We start from the raw sequence: 16,279 nt of genomic DNA on the forward strand, positions 1-16,279 counted from the left end.
AGTTCCCTCTTGGTGGTGGTGTGTGTGTGCGTGTGTGTGTGTGTGAGCCTATGATGTTTCTCCTAACACAGAAAGCCGGGGCTGCCCTGAGGAGAACGAAGGCCGTCTATGGACAGAATCAGTGAGCGTGAATTCGGCTCCCTCTCCGTGTTCTGAATGGAATATTCTACAGGACGACTGCATGTAATACAACTCCCTGCGATGAAAAACACCTGGTAAGCAAGAAAAATGAATAATTGATCGGCCTTATGTTCCAGGAGGTTAGACGGGACACCAATACCACCAACATTTAAAATGACCCAGTATTCCCCAGTTATACCACCAGTACTGATGCTGCAGGTGCATCAAGCCAAACACAGGGAGTATGATAAAATATAAAATAATAATATATACAGAAACATAAATTCATTGAGCTTCCTCTCTCCCAGTTGCCTGTCTCTCCTGCACACTGTCTCTGAATAATTCATGAGCAGCATGTAAAATTCATCGCCATGGGCATCTATACAGGTCCAGGTGCAGAGGTAACAAATACAGGTACACATAGAGGTACACGTAGAGGTACACATACAGGTACAGGTACAGACAGGTACACGTACACAAAACTGTCCTCTGTGGATACAAGCACCGCTTCCATTGTTTGTCCCTCTCTCTCTCTCACTGCTGAGCCTTTTCAAGAAGCTTGTGTGACTGCTGTCAGGGAACAAGTACAAGCACTGCGTGGCCATCATCTGTCACTCCCATTACGTCTCCTTTCTCTTCTTCTCTGCCGCTGAGAGCGATTAACTCACCATCTCTTCCCGCTGTAACCATGGCATCGCCGGCATCACAGATAGATGGAATAAATGACTTCGTGGCATTTAATCGGATTCCGAATCCGTCATGACATTTTGTATTTCTGTAGAATACCACGCCGTGTGAACGGAGCTTTTATCTTCCACTCATTCTATTTTATCATAAATCCTCAAAAGGTACAATGACCTCAATGTGTCACGCAGTACAGCTATGTGAACCTGCAGGTGTTATTTACTGTAGGTGTAGTATTGAAGAGAAGATCAAATAAACATCAAAGCCAGCGATGCTGCATACAGAACATGTGTGTTGAAATACTTTACGGTATACACTCAACATCATAGAAAGAAGAATTCTAATATTGAAGACTAACAAACTATATTGATGGATAGATGCCACAAATAGTAAATAACATTTGTTGTTAAATGGGAGATCAGGCTCTTTAAGAAGCTAATTTTCTGGATATACTTTGTACCTGGATTTTGCGCAGCTGGCTGAGCTGCTTGCGCAGGTCGGTGGTGTTCTGCTGCAGGCCGTTCAGGTGGAGCTGCATCTGCAGGCGGCCGGCGCTGTTCACCGGCGTCGTGTTGGAAGGCGGCGGCGGCATCAGAGCCAGAGGAGCCGACGGCGTGTGAGCTGCCAATCACAGAGCGGGACACAGAGCGTCACCGGGAGGTCGTCGGGAAACAAATTGATTAGTTTGCTGGGCTGTGCTCCCCTGAGATGTTCAGTCACGCAGCGCGACACACAGAACAAACACACACACACACACACACACACACACACACACACACACACACACACACACACACACAGCATACGGGCCCAAAGCAATGTACGTCAATAGAATATCTGGGCACACACTGGAACAAATACAGTGTGTGAATGCTAAAAAAGCACCATTTTCACAAAACTCTAATAGCCCACTGGGAGGAATGAGAGCTCATGCTATTAGTAACCCATATAGAAGTGCAATTAGTCTGTTCAGTAGTGACACACAGGGGGATAATCATGCTCTTATCTTCACACAGGGCTTTGCGAGTATGGCCATTGACTCCTCAGTTGTTCTCACACACACACACACTGCGTATGCCCCCTGAACACACGCACACACACTCTCATACACATTTACAAAGGAGAGCCAAGTCTGTGACGAAAACAACTTTTTTGAAATTCCCAAAGGAAAAGCCAAGCAGAAATTCAAAAAGTAGAGACAGGGCGAGGGAGGGAGGGCGAGGGAGGGCGAGGGAGGGAGGGCGAGGGAGGGAGGGAGGGAGGGATGGGTCTGTTCTCCGGGAAACCGTCCAGGAGGAAAACGTGAGGATAGACGCCGCCAGCTACCCAGCAACACCACACACCCATACAGAGGGCAGAGCGCCATGAGAGATGTCTGAGAGGAGAAATGAAACAGGGCGATAGAGGAGGAGATGGCAACTACCTTTCTGCTTCAGCCGTCCAGCTGGAATATAGAAAGAGTGAGCCGGTTACCGAGAAATTAATGAGAGGCTGACAGAGAGGCAGAAGAAAGTCTTAAAAGTTCATTTGTATAGAGTACACCAGAGAAAATGACTCTTGAGTGTTTTGGCGGTGTATCAATGTGTGAGGCAGCTTCAAAGTCGACTGTGTCCTTGCCCTGAACCTGTGAAGGTCTGGCTTCAAAAAAAGCTTTGTTTCTGCCAAAACTGCTACAACATTAAGGACGCGGGACGGAAGCAGGAGTGAGAGGAATTAAATTTGTTTCTGAAATGCTTCGGTATGTATGAGCTAAACAATTCCTATCGGTATTTTTAAAATTCTATGCTGACAAATATATATATTTTTAAATTAAAGTCGGATTGTTTGATAAATAAACATTAAATTCACTATCTATGCATCCACCACATAGATAGTAAAAAGAGAAATAAACCTTCTAAACACAAATCTGTCTGTGTTATTACCTCTTTAAAGTGGATTTGACCAGCCGTCTCTTATTTAAATGGTGAATGAGTCATTTGGAATGAAACTCTTCCGGAGAAAAACAGAAGTGAAAGAGGAAAAACAGACGGGAGTGATGTATGAGGTGGAAACCTAACCGGTTTGAATCAGTTAAAACAAACTCTGGTGTTTTTTGCATGTTAAGTTCTGTAATTTTGGGCCGGTGTGAAAGCTGTCAATCAAACTCTGGTGCAGTAAACGAGGGGGGTCTTAGTCTCTGGTGCGGTTCGACAAACCACAGAATATTTTGACGGTATTAACGAGATTTTAGCATGATTTCAAAAGAAGTCACCAGAATATTATCTGTCCAGTCAATTAGTTACCCGTCAGTCTGTTTAACTTCATATTTACAGCTCTAAGTTCCTCAGTTAAAAGGCACTGTGAATGCAAACTGGACCAGAACTACAAGGCAACTATGCAGAATAGTTTTCTCCTGGTTTGGACCACATGAACCAAACTACGCCCTTAAAATAACCAACTCCGCAAGCTTAACTGCAGCTTAAAGCTTCCTATTGTGAGAGAGTCATATACGTCTGTCATAAATAACTGATCACCAATAAATGATCAGTGGTGTTTGTAAGAAGAAGGCAGGTTTTCTAACACAGGTCCCAATCCCGCCGCTGTACTCACTTCCAGTGGCGGAGCCGTCACTGTTGGTTTCGGTCTTCTCGCTGGAAGAGAAAGGTAATGGCCGTGAGAACTCCGTCCCTTGGTCCGGAGGGCAGCCCGCCATCATGCAGAGACGCAGCAGGCCGCATCTAAGGGATCAACGGCCACAGGGCAAGGCAATTACAGTGCTAACGCTAACGGCACCACTACTGGACGCTAACAAGTTATCTTCTTGTTCATGAGCCCTCTACTGTGTTCATGAGGCCGAAGTGCCACGATAACACTGTTCCAGGTGTAAACTCAAAATCTACTGAAAACCTTTGTTGTCACATCTCTATGCATCAAAGCATAAATCAATAGCGCTGTGCCCTGTAGCTAATGTTTAGTGCTCCGCCCTCACACAAAGTAATGGCTCTGATAATAGCCTGCTGCCGCTCCTGTCGATAATGCTGCCCATGTGTCTGACCTGAAGCTGAGTTTTAGAGGGTTAATGGGGTATAATCGAGGGTCTTACGTGCTGTCACTGTCTGGTGCTCTGGTCAGCACACTCTGGACCAGGCCAGTAAGACTGGCTATCTGCTTCTCCATTGCCTCCATGCGCTCCAGACGATGATCCCTGCAAATGTAATTGTCACAGATCGATCACTAAAACACTGACGGCACAAAGGCCGATGAACACGTAGATGTGCAACACACAGCGCTGTAGAGTAAGCAATACAGCTTTAAAAGTACCTGTAAACATGGGTTAAAATTGTAATCAAGTAAGTCACAAAGTTTAAGAGAAAACATCCATAAAAATGATCATAATTCAAGACATTTGAAATTCGTGATCCTCCGAATTAGGATCGAGTGTGGTTTGAAACCGGTGAGAATAAAACAGAAAACACAAATAAAGAAACATGTCACGCATTAAGCAGATGATATTGTGTTCATGTCGCCCAGGAGCTGATGAGGTCCGTCTTTAAACAGTACATCACGCCTTAATGAAACTCCCCACACAGACTCATACTGACCTGCTGCTGTCGGGGTCCTGTCCAGACATCGAGGAACCAAAGCCAGGCGTGGCCCTGCCGCCCTCCCCAGGCCCGGCCGTCAGACACAGTGGCTCTGAGCTGGAGCTGGGCCTCGACTTCGGGCTCTCCACAAACACGGAGGAGGAGGCCGAGTCCTTGCGGAAGCTCTGCCTGACAGGTGAGGCTCTGCTGGGTGAGCTGGAATACGAGTCCCTGTCCCTCATCTGCATGTCAGGGATTTTCTGCGGGGACGAGGGCGGCATGCGAAAACCCATCCCCAGTGTGGCCGAGGAGTATGTGTCAGAGTAGAGCGAGCCTCCCGGCTTGTAGAGGGAGTCCTCCAGGTCAGCGGCGGCTGAGTAGGTGCTGAGGGAGCGCACGGAGCCACGGCGGTACAGGCCACTGGTAACGGGGAAGCTAAAGGGGTCTCCGATGGCAGCTAGCGACTGGGTGGAGGCGATGCTGAGGCGGCCCTCGTGCATCAGGCTGTAAGGATCTGCGTACAGCCCCTCGCTCTTCATCAGCGCCATGTTTTTTGCAGAAACTTCTTCGTCAGGCTTGACGTCGCGGCGCTCCAGGATGGCGCTGGGCGAGGGAGACAGGACCGCGTTGGCCCCGTGGCCGGCCGGGGGATGGTGGGCATGCTGGGGATGCCGGGGCTGCTCGTGCTGGGAGTGGGACCCCGTGAAGGACGGAGGACGGCCGCCGCCGCCGCCGCCACCGCTGCCGCCACCGCTGCCGCTGTAGGAGAGGCGCGAGCGCGACGGGGAGCCGGAGGACGCCGAGGCCGTGGAGGAGGGAAGGGTGCTGATGCGGTGAGTTGGGGAGGAGTCGCGAGAGGAGTACACCATCTCCCTCTGAAACGAGCAGGGGTGAGGTGTTACCATGGAGACGTACGGATGAGTCGCTGCATGATGATGATGAATTTCTCAGAAGACCAATTATAAATCCAACTGCAGAATGCATTCTCTAAAAAGGTATTTCTTGTTGTTCTGTTAAATAAATTACATCAACGACAGAATAAAAGCAAAGAGAACCGTTACTGAACACAAGTAAAGGTTTTCAGAAGGTCACACATTCCTGTTTACAAATAGAGGATGTCAATAGTTTGATTTGTTTAGGATGATGTTTGAACATTGATTTTCACTTTAAAATTAGGTTATCAAGGAAGTTCTCTTCAGGTAAAATATTTAACATGGCAGCATGCGCTGAGAAAAACAAGAAGATGGTTTCCATAATTTAAAAAATGTATTTAAAAAAAAAAGTTACTTTTGGTGAAAGTTAATAATTCCTTTGTCTTTTGAAGGCCTCGTTTTTTTTAAATTGGCGTATCATTACATTACTTCAAGCGGGTATTGAGTCCAATCTCAAATCCAAACATGTTTTTATTCTATTAAAAACAGTGGTGACAGGACGCAAGAGCTATTCATTCACACTCAACAACTGAATACTGTGTATTTGGAGGCGTAGCTGTTATTTTCCTTTACCTGCCTTTCATCATATCGTCCTTAAACAAAAACTGATGCTTTTTCAACCCTCCTCTGCATCTGTTTCCATCTCGTTGTGATTTTGTCACATAACTACGTTTTTGCTCAACTCATCCGTGTTTCTAGCTAACTAGCATGCGGCACCATGTACTACACAGAAAACACTGGAGCTTGGTTTCTGACACTGAGCTGTTATCCTCAGGTAAACATTTATATACATCCTATGTATTTACAAAGCCATATGAGGGGGTTCGCCTAAACTTTATGGACACAACTTAAAACAGGCAAATAGATAAAAGTTGCTCCACAAGACAACATCGGACACAACGTGCACAGGAGCCGATGAACGGCAAGCTGCTGGTTAAGATGCAGCCTGCGTTTAGTCTCCAACAGCTATGAAGAAGAGATGGACTGTGCGTCTCACACTTACTGTGAAATGATGGTAATTAACTGATGATTCTCGGTTTTGCCAAATTAAATGTGTTGCTTAAATTCATGGCGTTAAGATTTCCTGGTTTTAAACTGTTTGTGGGAGTATTAAGATGTAGATTGTGCAGATGGTGCTGGTCAGCTGTCTACCTCTTTTCTTTCCTTTTCTCTTTCTTGTATCCTCAGACACACACTGTAAACGTGCACAAACACATAAAACATACAGCTCATGCACACACCATAAACACAACGTTTTACGCTGCCTGTTTGCATGGTTAATTGCAGTTGTATTCTCAGTATTGTGTGAATATAATGCAGATGGTAAGCACGGTTTTGTATGAAATAATTAGAAAAAAAGGTCTCCCTCAGGCTTCCTTGATCTTCACTGAAGCAGAAATAGCTTCGGATGTTAAAATATGCTCATTTCACAGAGGAACATTGTTCTCCGGTGTCTGCACAGCAACAGATGGCCTACTTGAAGATAAGAAATACATTTCCTGGAGGAATACCTGTTAAATTACTAACCCACATACACACAACGGCCTGTCAAAGTTACCATTGAAATATAAAATACACCATTACCGTGCCAAAGAAGCACACCGCTGCTCTTTATGTGCAGGCGGAGCACTATAGCGGTTCTCGCTGGGCAGCTCAGTTGTCAAACATCAGACTAGCAGGAGATCAGACAGCTTTGTCTCTCTCTAAAATAACCCTGTTTGCCCTCTTCACCTCCCCAGCTCCCCCCCTCCTCACCCTCAGGTCTCCGTTAGCCAGGTGTGCAGCAGCAGGGTAGGAAGCGTAGATGGGCTCTTTGCGGAAAATCTTGATGATGCTGCGGTCCTGGATGTCCCGGACGTCCTCCAGCTCGTAGAAGACGTTGCGCGCCTCGTCCTTGATCAAGATGGCCGTGTTGGGTGACTTCAGCATACCTGCTGTCAACTTCTGGGGGAACATGTGCACGATGAGAGCGTGCAGCGTGTCCAGGCTGCTCAGCTCGTGGGTGATGTGAACGCGACGCGTCTCGTCTCCGTACTGCAGGAACAGCACGCCTAGAAGAGAGCGGTACGGGGGAGACGGTGACGGGTTTGGCGGACGGAAAAGAACAACGAGCAAAGCAATTCTGTCAAATCTTGTCGCATTTTATTTTTATTGTTGTCATTTTTAGAGATATAGTGGTGCCAATTATGATAAAGATGTTCAGTGTTTTGGTTTACGACATCCAGATGATGATGTTTTTCATCAGATGTCAGCGTGAATCATCACTGACAGAGAAAAGGACTGTGTGAGAATTCATAGCTGTGGTGCACGTTTAAGGTAAGATAGGTTTTTTATTACTTCTTTTCTTCAAATATAACTTCCTATCCATAATAAAATTGCAACAATTGATATCAAATTACCCCAAAATAGCCCACTTGTCAGATGCTGCAACCCTTGATTTTATAGGTAAAGATGAGTCTGACGCCTGACTAACCTGAATATTCATCTTCATACACCCGAGGGACAAACAAAAAGAACAAACAAAGCAAAGAAAGACCAGTGATTAAAAGTCAAGCAGAGGAAGGTAGATATTGCAGACGAGTTGAGGAGAGAAGAAAACAAAGTGGTTAGTAAAGAGACACGGAGAGGAGAGATCTACTTCTGTCTCAACTCCTCATTCAAGAAATGACCTCGATCTGTCACTGTCACTTTTTAGAAATATCCCTTAACGTAACACCGCTCCTGGATCTGGACCAGCCTCTCACTAATCGACCCTTTTGTAGTAAACCTGTTGTCGAAGCTGTACTCACAGTTGCACAAATGTGTGCAATATAAACCTACACCTACACAAAACAGTATGCTATATATTCCAAGGTAAATATAATAAACTACACTTTCAAGCTCATTGTGTCTAAACTATAAAAAGGATTTGTTATCTGAGGAATCACTCCTCTTCCGTTTCAGCAGCAGAGTAGATCACTTTGTCCCGCTCTGAGTAATCACACCACCAGCTTCGCAGGCAGCTGTAAATCTGCCTCCAGTCCGACCAGCGTGTTGTGACGGCCAGCAAAGCTTCAAATCTTAACCTGGAGATCGTAGCTTATTCTGGCTGGCAGAGCGGGAAAGCGGCAGGCTCTGGCGAAATCGGTTCATCCGGTTGAACCCGATGGGGATGTCGGCTTCCGACATGGTCTCCAGGGATTCAGCCGAGGCGAAGGAGAGCTTGGCGGCCTGGTCGGCGAGCCCGGACTGGGTGGACTGGGAGTGCCGTGGACTGCGGCTCTGCAGCAGGGGTTGAAGACACGTGGAGGGAGACACAATTATTTACTGAGAGGTGGAATCAAGGCGGAGAGAATGGATTGGACAGATGGAGTAGGACCATGCGGAAAAAAAAGAGACAGTGAGCACACAATGAGACGCCACACAATCAACCACATAACAAGATTAACGAGGCCTTGACAATGAATTAGCTCCCGACCATTCACTAAGAATTAGTCGCGTTACAGTACAAGACATCAGCTGAATGCTGCAGCAGAAAAGCACAATTGTTCTCAAATGGCTCGGCACTCCAGGGCATCAGCCTTTATGGATCACCTATGGTGGCTAAGGAGCCAAATTAAGCCGGAAAACTGTGCTCCTCCAGCTCAGCATAAGTTCCGTCATGTTTGCTGCACTTTGCACACCTCCCGCATCCCAACTCCTGTCCCCGTGCCGCTCCCAACTTTAAATGAATGCTTGTGGGATGGGAGGAGAAGCTCAGGCAAATCCCGCGCTGTCACTGTTGGTTTACCCTGCTGGCCTATGCCCAAGCGTCTCTCGCTGAAAGACTGTTAGTGCAGCTGGGGCTGAGCTCGCTGAACTGGCTCCCTGATCCCCCCACCCTACCCCACCACTGTAGTGTCTCCTCCAGCACAGAGGCTTCAGTAATGAGCTCCCAGAATGCTGTCTGCTGGTTGTTTGGATGGCAGAGGCAGACACATCCTTAGCCACAGTACAGTAGCTGTGCCGCTCTCCTCCTCCTCCTCCTCCTCCTCCTTGCACCATGAGCACAACAGTTTTCTCCCTCTTTCCAAGGATTTCCTTCTCTACCTTCTCTGAGTCAAACTGCAGCATGGATCTACTGCGGCTTTCATTAATGTGAGACAGCAGCTACACAGACGGCCACCTCTGTTCTCAGCAGAAACATCCATTAAGGATTTAGTTAATTTGACAAAAAGAACTCAGTAGGCATCTTTCAAATTGATTGTTTGACCAGCAGTTCGACCCAAAAGTTATTCACTTTAGAATAAATCAGAGAAAATCAGCAAATTGTCACACTGGACAAACTGAAACCAGCAAATGATATTCAGTTTATCTTTAGCTCTCTGGATGGCGAGGTCAGTCCGTCAGTTGGTCAATGCAACACTACAATATCTCAACAACTTTTAGATGGATTGCCTTGAAATTTTGCGCAGACATTCACAGTTTAACTTCTCCAAAACAAAAAGTACTTAATAAAAATAACATCATTCCCATCAAGCCTCAACTTTACTTTGTGTTGAACGTTAACTAACAAACATTAGCATGGTTATTAGCTAAGCTAAGATGGTGAACGTTGCACATGCTTAACATCAGCATTGTGAGAATGTTAGCATGCTGTCGTTAGCATTTAGCTCAGAGCATCACTGGGCCTAAGTAGAGCCTCACAGAGCGACTAGCACGGTGGTTTAGTCTTTAAGTCAAGTTGTTTGATAAATCGGTACTAATTAATCATGTAACTAATTTATCAGTGAGCTAAATGAGTGTTGCTAATTTAACCTCAATCAATCAATTGATCCGGTAATTTTAGCTGCACTACAACCGACTAAACTAAACGAGCCGTGGCGACATCTAACTATCACCACTTTACATTAACTGCTATATGCTTTCACACGTTTGTTTACAGGGCAAAGTAACAAACCATCATCATGACTGAGACGCTGAACCATCCTTTTTATAACGTGCGCTCCCTTCTGTCACCATCATACATAATTCAGTCACACACACACACACACACACACACACACACACACACACACACACACACACACACACACAGACAGAGGAGGATAGTGGTGGTGTCCGGTGATGGTGGCGGCAGACAGAGTCTGTGCACGCAGGGGGACGGTGATGCTGACAGATAACCCCCACCGTGTTTTCTAATAGGCTCATTTATCTAAACTGTGACCACACTGAACAACAACACAGCACACAGCAGCACGTACTGCAGGGTGTCACACTCTGGGCAGCTACAGAGGGGTTTTAAAGACTGTAGGGGACACAGGACTATACTTAGTGAGGTTAGGGTTCGATAGTCTTTTCTTGTAAATTAATTAGATTCTCTTTGGATCCCTTCTTTTACTTCTGCCTATATTTCACTCATTTCAGGAAGCGAAAGTCAGTTAACTTCATATTTAAAGGAAGAGTTGGAAACTTTGGCAAATACGCGTATTCTCTTTCTTTTATTTATTTAGAGTAAGAAGACAAGATTGACACCACTCTCATGTCTGTAAAGTAGTCACCAGTTACTGGTCCCAACCAAGAAATAGTCAGACCCACCGTAAAATATCTCATTTTCATTTATACACTGTTTTTTGGGTATGAAGCAACCAACGTGCATCACGTCCATCAGTTCGTTTTAGAGGTGATAGTTTTGTTACCTTCGGACAGAACCAAGCTAATGTACTTCCATGCTTTCCAAGCTAAGCTAACCAGCTGCTAACGTGAGCCTCATATCTACCATATAGACATGAGAGGGATCTAGCTCTCAGTTAGCAGATGAGCACATCTCCTTAAATGTTTAATTATTCCTGTATAAACTAAAACCCCTTTTTATCTACATAGTCAGTAGGCTACATATCACCTTCTCAATGCTAACAAAATAAGATAGTTGACTCGACAAATTGCAGCTATTTAACCAACTTGCAACCGGCTCTGTAGTGGAACCGGCTGCCTAACCACTCAGGAAAAGAAACACCCTGAGATATATTTGGCACAGAAATGCAACAGCAGCTTTCAGTGTGAATGGGCATTGGCTGAAAAGACCACCACGCCTGAAACATGTCAAAGATTTCTTCGGAGAGAATCTGCTCATATTCTCCCCCTGTATGGCTGAGAGGGGAAACACAGAGCAGCTCTGTTTCGAAATCTTGAGTCATTCTACTATCGCATGCAGGAAATTTATTTCAAGGCGGAAGAACCTGGTAGGAGCTTTCTAAGAAAAGGAAAAGGGAATTGAGAATTCGGTGCTGCATGACTTGAGCTCAGGTCTCTCGGTGTTTGCAGACTCAAATTTATGTACCGGCTGAAAAAGGAAACAGTGAAGGGAAAGTAAATGAATGATGCTGCTGAACAAGACGATGAAACACACAATGTATGCATGTGCGTAAGCTTACAGCAGCTGTCGTTATATATGCTCTACGTCAGCTCGCCGTGTTGCAACAAGGCTGTAAACACTGACTTCAATATTGGTGGTTTATGTGACATGAAAACTGAAAATATCTCGTTTTGCATTGTAAATATGATATGCGAGCACACCAGCTGGTCATGCATCTGGTCCCGTTAGACATGTCAGTGTTATACGTGATGAGTCCCCTTTGAGGGAAACTGGTTCCACCTCCTGCTTACGTTGCTCCACCATCCTCCCTCGATGCCTCCCCTCCTGCCCTCCCCTCCCTCCGCCTCACCCTTTTCTTTCAGAGAGAGATCCAGACTTTTTCAACAGCACTCAATTACTGTCGAGAACTCTACGCTGTTATAAGGTCGTCAGAGGAGAGGAACGAGTCGGGAACAGGATGATCTTACACGGAGCAGACGTGAATGGAGTGGAAAGCTTGACAACAGTCCTTAGGCTATAAACCGCATTAAACTCGATGCAACCTCCCACCATGTTGTTTCTTGTTTCACACGCACACACACACACACACACACACACACACACACACACACACACACACACACACACACACACACACACACACACACACACACACACACACACACACACACACACACACACACACACACACACACACACACACACACACACACAGAGGGACATTCTGGATTCAGGTCAAGTGATGGTATGTATTTTTTATGTTTGGGAGAGCACAACTCATCCAACTCTGACACTTCAACGATGTCTTATATAGTCTGCAAACCTCTTAACCCGGCACAAGATGTGTTTTTTTTCACATATTTAATATGAATGTCAACTTAAAAAATTGATTTGCAGTTCACCCACACAGTATGTTTTGGTGAAAGATGCAAAGGAATAACTGGAGGACCAGTTAAACACATCGTATCCAGAGTAATGAAACAGTGCGGAGATGCCGGTTAAATATGAAAGAAGTGAGTATTTTAAGTGTACAAGTTTAGCGTTGAATTCCCCGCCGCCCTTATTTTAGAATCGGGCTGTTGGAAACTGTAGTAAGCTTGTTTTTATTATTGCTATTTAATGTGTAACATCTAAGACTGCTGTCATATTAAATTGAACTTTGATGCAGACAGACAGACAGACAGACCAGATTGTGTGTGTAGAGACTCTGCCCCAGGACTCGACAGCCAGGGCTGCCAGGTTGCTATTGCAAGCATCCACAAGGAAGCTATGAAAATGGAGGACATGGACATGAAGTAATCTCCCTGTTTAGTGATATGCCATTGTGATGGACTTGTGTATGATAACTAGAAATGTCAGAGACAGACTTGAAGCATGTGAAATGACAATGAGGCGTTTGACTCCTTGAGTGACAGGTGTTAAATAGATAAGATCACAATCCTCACACCTTAACCGCATCGCTTCTCCTATTTTTCACCTCCAGCTCCTTCGAATCATGTCTTTCTCTTCCTTGTGTCTTTCTGTGCTTTGAGTTATCCGTCTTCCTCGCCTTTTTTTTTTAATCCCGTCCCCTCATTTGTCCCTCAGCTGACTTCTGGTTCTTGCTGAGCTGCTTTACGTCAACAGATCTGCCTTCCCCTCGGTCTCTAGCGGCAGAAGGCAAAGCCGCATCTAGGTGCCCCAACTGTGCCGTTGCTGTCTGCACTTTCTCCCTCTTAACTGTAACCCGGCTCTTTTTCCACACGAAAGAAGTTCACAGCTCTGACTTTTAGAAAGAGGGAGAGAGAAAACAGCTCCTTAAAATCGATCCCTCTCTCCTCCCATCCAATTGTCTCTACTCGCTCTTTCCTCCACTATCATTATTTCTCTCCATCTTTTCCAGCTCTCAGGCCAATCTTCTGCCCGGACCCCTCCAGAGTCCTGTCTCTTGATAATACCTGGAGTCATCAATGCACGGAACAAATTGCTTTGCCAAATTGCTGTGAGTTTTGCGTCGATGCGAAGCGATTTGCTCAGAAGGAGCAGACTGGCCTGGAGATGGTGGCTGAGATTGCGGGAAGTGATTCTCATTTTTTTTCTGATAGAAAATACAGAAAATGTAGCTTATGGACATGGCAGGGATCAACGGACAATTCCTTTTAGGATACATATTTAACTGTTCGTTATTCCATGTCCAACACCTGCAGCTGATGTTTATAATAATCATCACTATGCGATTGCATCCTTGATATACATACAGGTGAAAATGAGTGCTTCATTGAGGGTTTATTTTGAGTCGACAGGTGAATCTGGAGAGTCGAGCTTAGATTAGAGCCGGTGGGATGAGGGAGAAGGACGAGGCTTTCAGGAGCTGTACTGCGAAATGAAGCGGATGAGACGTGAACGTAGAAGGTGGCGACAACAACGGTGTTGCAAAGAGCTTCAGATCTGTTTCCACTTGGACCGCTTTGGTTGTTTCATTCTACAGTTTAATACGCTGCAGCACCTTGAGGAGCCAATAAATAAACTCCCACTCTCACTGTTCAGTCATTAAACTCACATTAAACTCACTTGATGCACAAAAAGCAACGTACTGTACTCAGAAGATAAGAAACATGTACACTTTTTTAAGAGCTACAACAATTAATTGATTAGTTTATCATCATTTTCTCTGTTCTATATTGTTGTAAACTGAATGGGATTTGAGTTTTGGACTGTTGATCACAGAAAACAAGACGTCTGAAGCAAAAAGTCGTCTGTAAGAAATTCTGATTTCTTCATTATTTTTAATAAGATAATCCACAGATGATTTGATAATAAAAATAATCGTTAGTTGCAGCAAATTCAGCGTTTAGACATTTCAGATCCGATTCTTTCATCAACAATCAGAATTTGTTAGTTTGAAGTCTTTTATACTAAGATACCCATAAAGTTTAGCAAACCGCCTGAAAGTCCTGCAGAGTTAAATCATTTGGTCGTGTCGTGTAACAGATTTATGTGATGGACCGGGCTCTAAATTCTAGTTGTCTGACCTCTTGTAGGAAGTTTAAGTACTTGTGGGAGTCGGGGATGAATTACTTAGCCTTCCCCATGGGTCAGGGGATGTGGCTATTGATATTCAGTGACATTTACAACCTGTCTAAATGATATTGTAAACAGGGATTCAGAAGACTGCACCACAAAGAAGCCCTGGACTCTTCCCTCACTCACACAGACACAGACACACACACACACACAGACACACACACACACACACACACACACACATTGATATGTTCTTTAACTTGCTCTGTTTATCTGTTTAGATAACACACCTCCCTGTCTGCCTTTGTGCAGTGTAATGCCACAACAAAGGGAAACACCGGCCAACAAATGGGCTCGACTCTTTAAATCCAGCATACGAGATTAAAACTTTTGATGCATCTTGAAGCTGCTCTCTCTGCCCATGTTTCCTGTCTGTAACCTGTGGATAACACAAACTCTGCAGCCCAGCCATGACTCAAGCCTCTGAGCTAATGTCTTTGTATTATTTCAGTAATGCCTCAGCGGCACGTGTCTGAAATGTCTTCTTAATGTCTCAGTCAGTCTGAGTAATACCCCAGCAAGGTCACATGGCTTCTAGCCATTAATGCCAGCTGCCTGAGGTATCATAAATCCCGAGAGAGACGTCTTCTGCAGATTAAATGGTGCTGGAGAAGTTTAAACTGTCGCCACCCCCCCCGACACCTCTGCACACACACACACACACACACACACACACACACACTATAACACGTGCACACACACACACACTGCCAGAAGAGCAGAGAGATGCCAAGTGATCTGGGTGTTGCATAAGCAAGAGGACCAAGGAGATAGGCTGGTGATGCCCAAGGAGTCTGACGTAATCCCACAGAACACAAGTATGCACACACACACACACACACACACACACACACACACACAATGGACAGGAGACTGACAAATGCACATGGACACTTAGACACGCAGCACTGACCTTAAAGCTCCAGTAGTTGGGCTGTTGCTGTGAAGTTCATGAAGGACAAAAGAGGGAAGCGAGGGAGACAGGAAGAGAAAAGTTAGATTCTTCTCTCATACTGGTCGAAACAAAAATACAAAATAATGGCGCTTTAAACAAGCTGGACTGGAGAGGGGTTAAGAGTGTGAATGCATCCTCCACAAAAAGCAAAATCAGTTACATTTCCTAAACCGTTTTCTTGTCACGTGTTGCGTTTTCTGACAGGCAATCTATGAAATCCATTAAAAGTGTGGACAGCGCCATCGAATCTAAACCACAATCATTACGTGTGATTGGTGGTAATGTAGGAAGGGGGCTGTGTTTTGCAGGCGTCGGGTTACAGCGCACCTGAAACAAGATTGCACTGTGTTGGCCCTAACCGGTGAAAAGGGAGGAAATGAAAAGAGTGAAATTGAATCAAACAGCCGCCCACTCTGTTGTTTCCGATGTTGGCCTCTCTCCCAGACTTCTCCACCAAAAAGACAAGCCGCCGCTCCGTCTCCTCCTCGCTCTCTGCTGTCTACCGTCGCTCTCCATCCACCCGCCGTGCTACTGTTCATCTGAATCCCTCGTGTCCGTTTTGCCCCCCCCCCCCCCTTCTGCCCGGCCATGTAGGAAAAGGTGCTCGCATGTTGGCCTCGGGATGTGA

General features: G+C 45.4%; 1 protein-coding gene across 6 annotated transcripts in view; it reads right to left on the minus strand.

Annotated features, from left to right (window-relative positions):
- srcin1a (SRC kinase signaling inhibitor 1a) overlaps window positions 1-16,279 on the minus strand; it is a 54,552-nt gene that overhangs the window by 14,324 nt on the left and 23,949 nt on the right. For 2 of the 6 annotated variants that reach the window (XM_079177581.1, XM_079177582.1), the window contains 8 exons: window positions 15,610-15,636; window positions 8,365-8,560; window positions 7,055-7,350; window positions 4,386-5,242; window positions 3,887-3,988; window positions 3,394-3,521; window positions 2,228-2,248; window positions 1,265-1,425 (listed from right to left, as the gene is read on the minus strand). In XM_079177581.1, the coding sequence (XP_079033707.1) occupies window positions 1,265-1,425; window positions 2,228-2,248; window positions 3,394-3,521; window positions 3,887-3,988; window positions 4,386-5,242; window positions 7,055-7,350; window positions 8,365-8,560; window positions 15,610-15,636 (1,788 nt within the window). The remainder of the gene's footprint in view (window positions 1-1,264; window positions 1,426-2,227; window positions 2,249-3,393; window positions 3,522-3,886; window positions 3,989-4,385; window positions 5,243-7,054; window positions 7,351-8,364; window positions 8,561-15,609; window positions 15,637-16,279) is intronic. The other 4 variants (XM_079177586.1, XM_079177583.1, XM_079177584.1 and 1 more) reach the window with 3 other exon arrangements.

Source organism: Pholis gunnellus, assembly GCF_910591455.1.
Source record: "Pholis gunnellus genome assembly, chromosome: 17".
In the NCBI taxonomy this organism is placed as follows: Eukaryota; Metazoa; Chordata; class Actinopteri; order Perciformes; family Pholidae; genus Pholis; species Pholis gunnellus.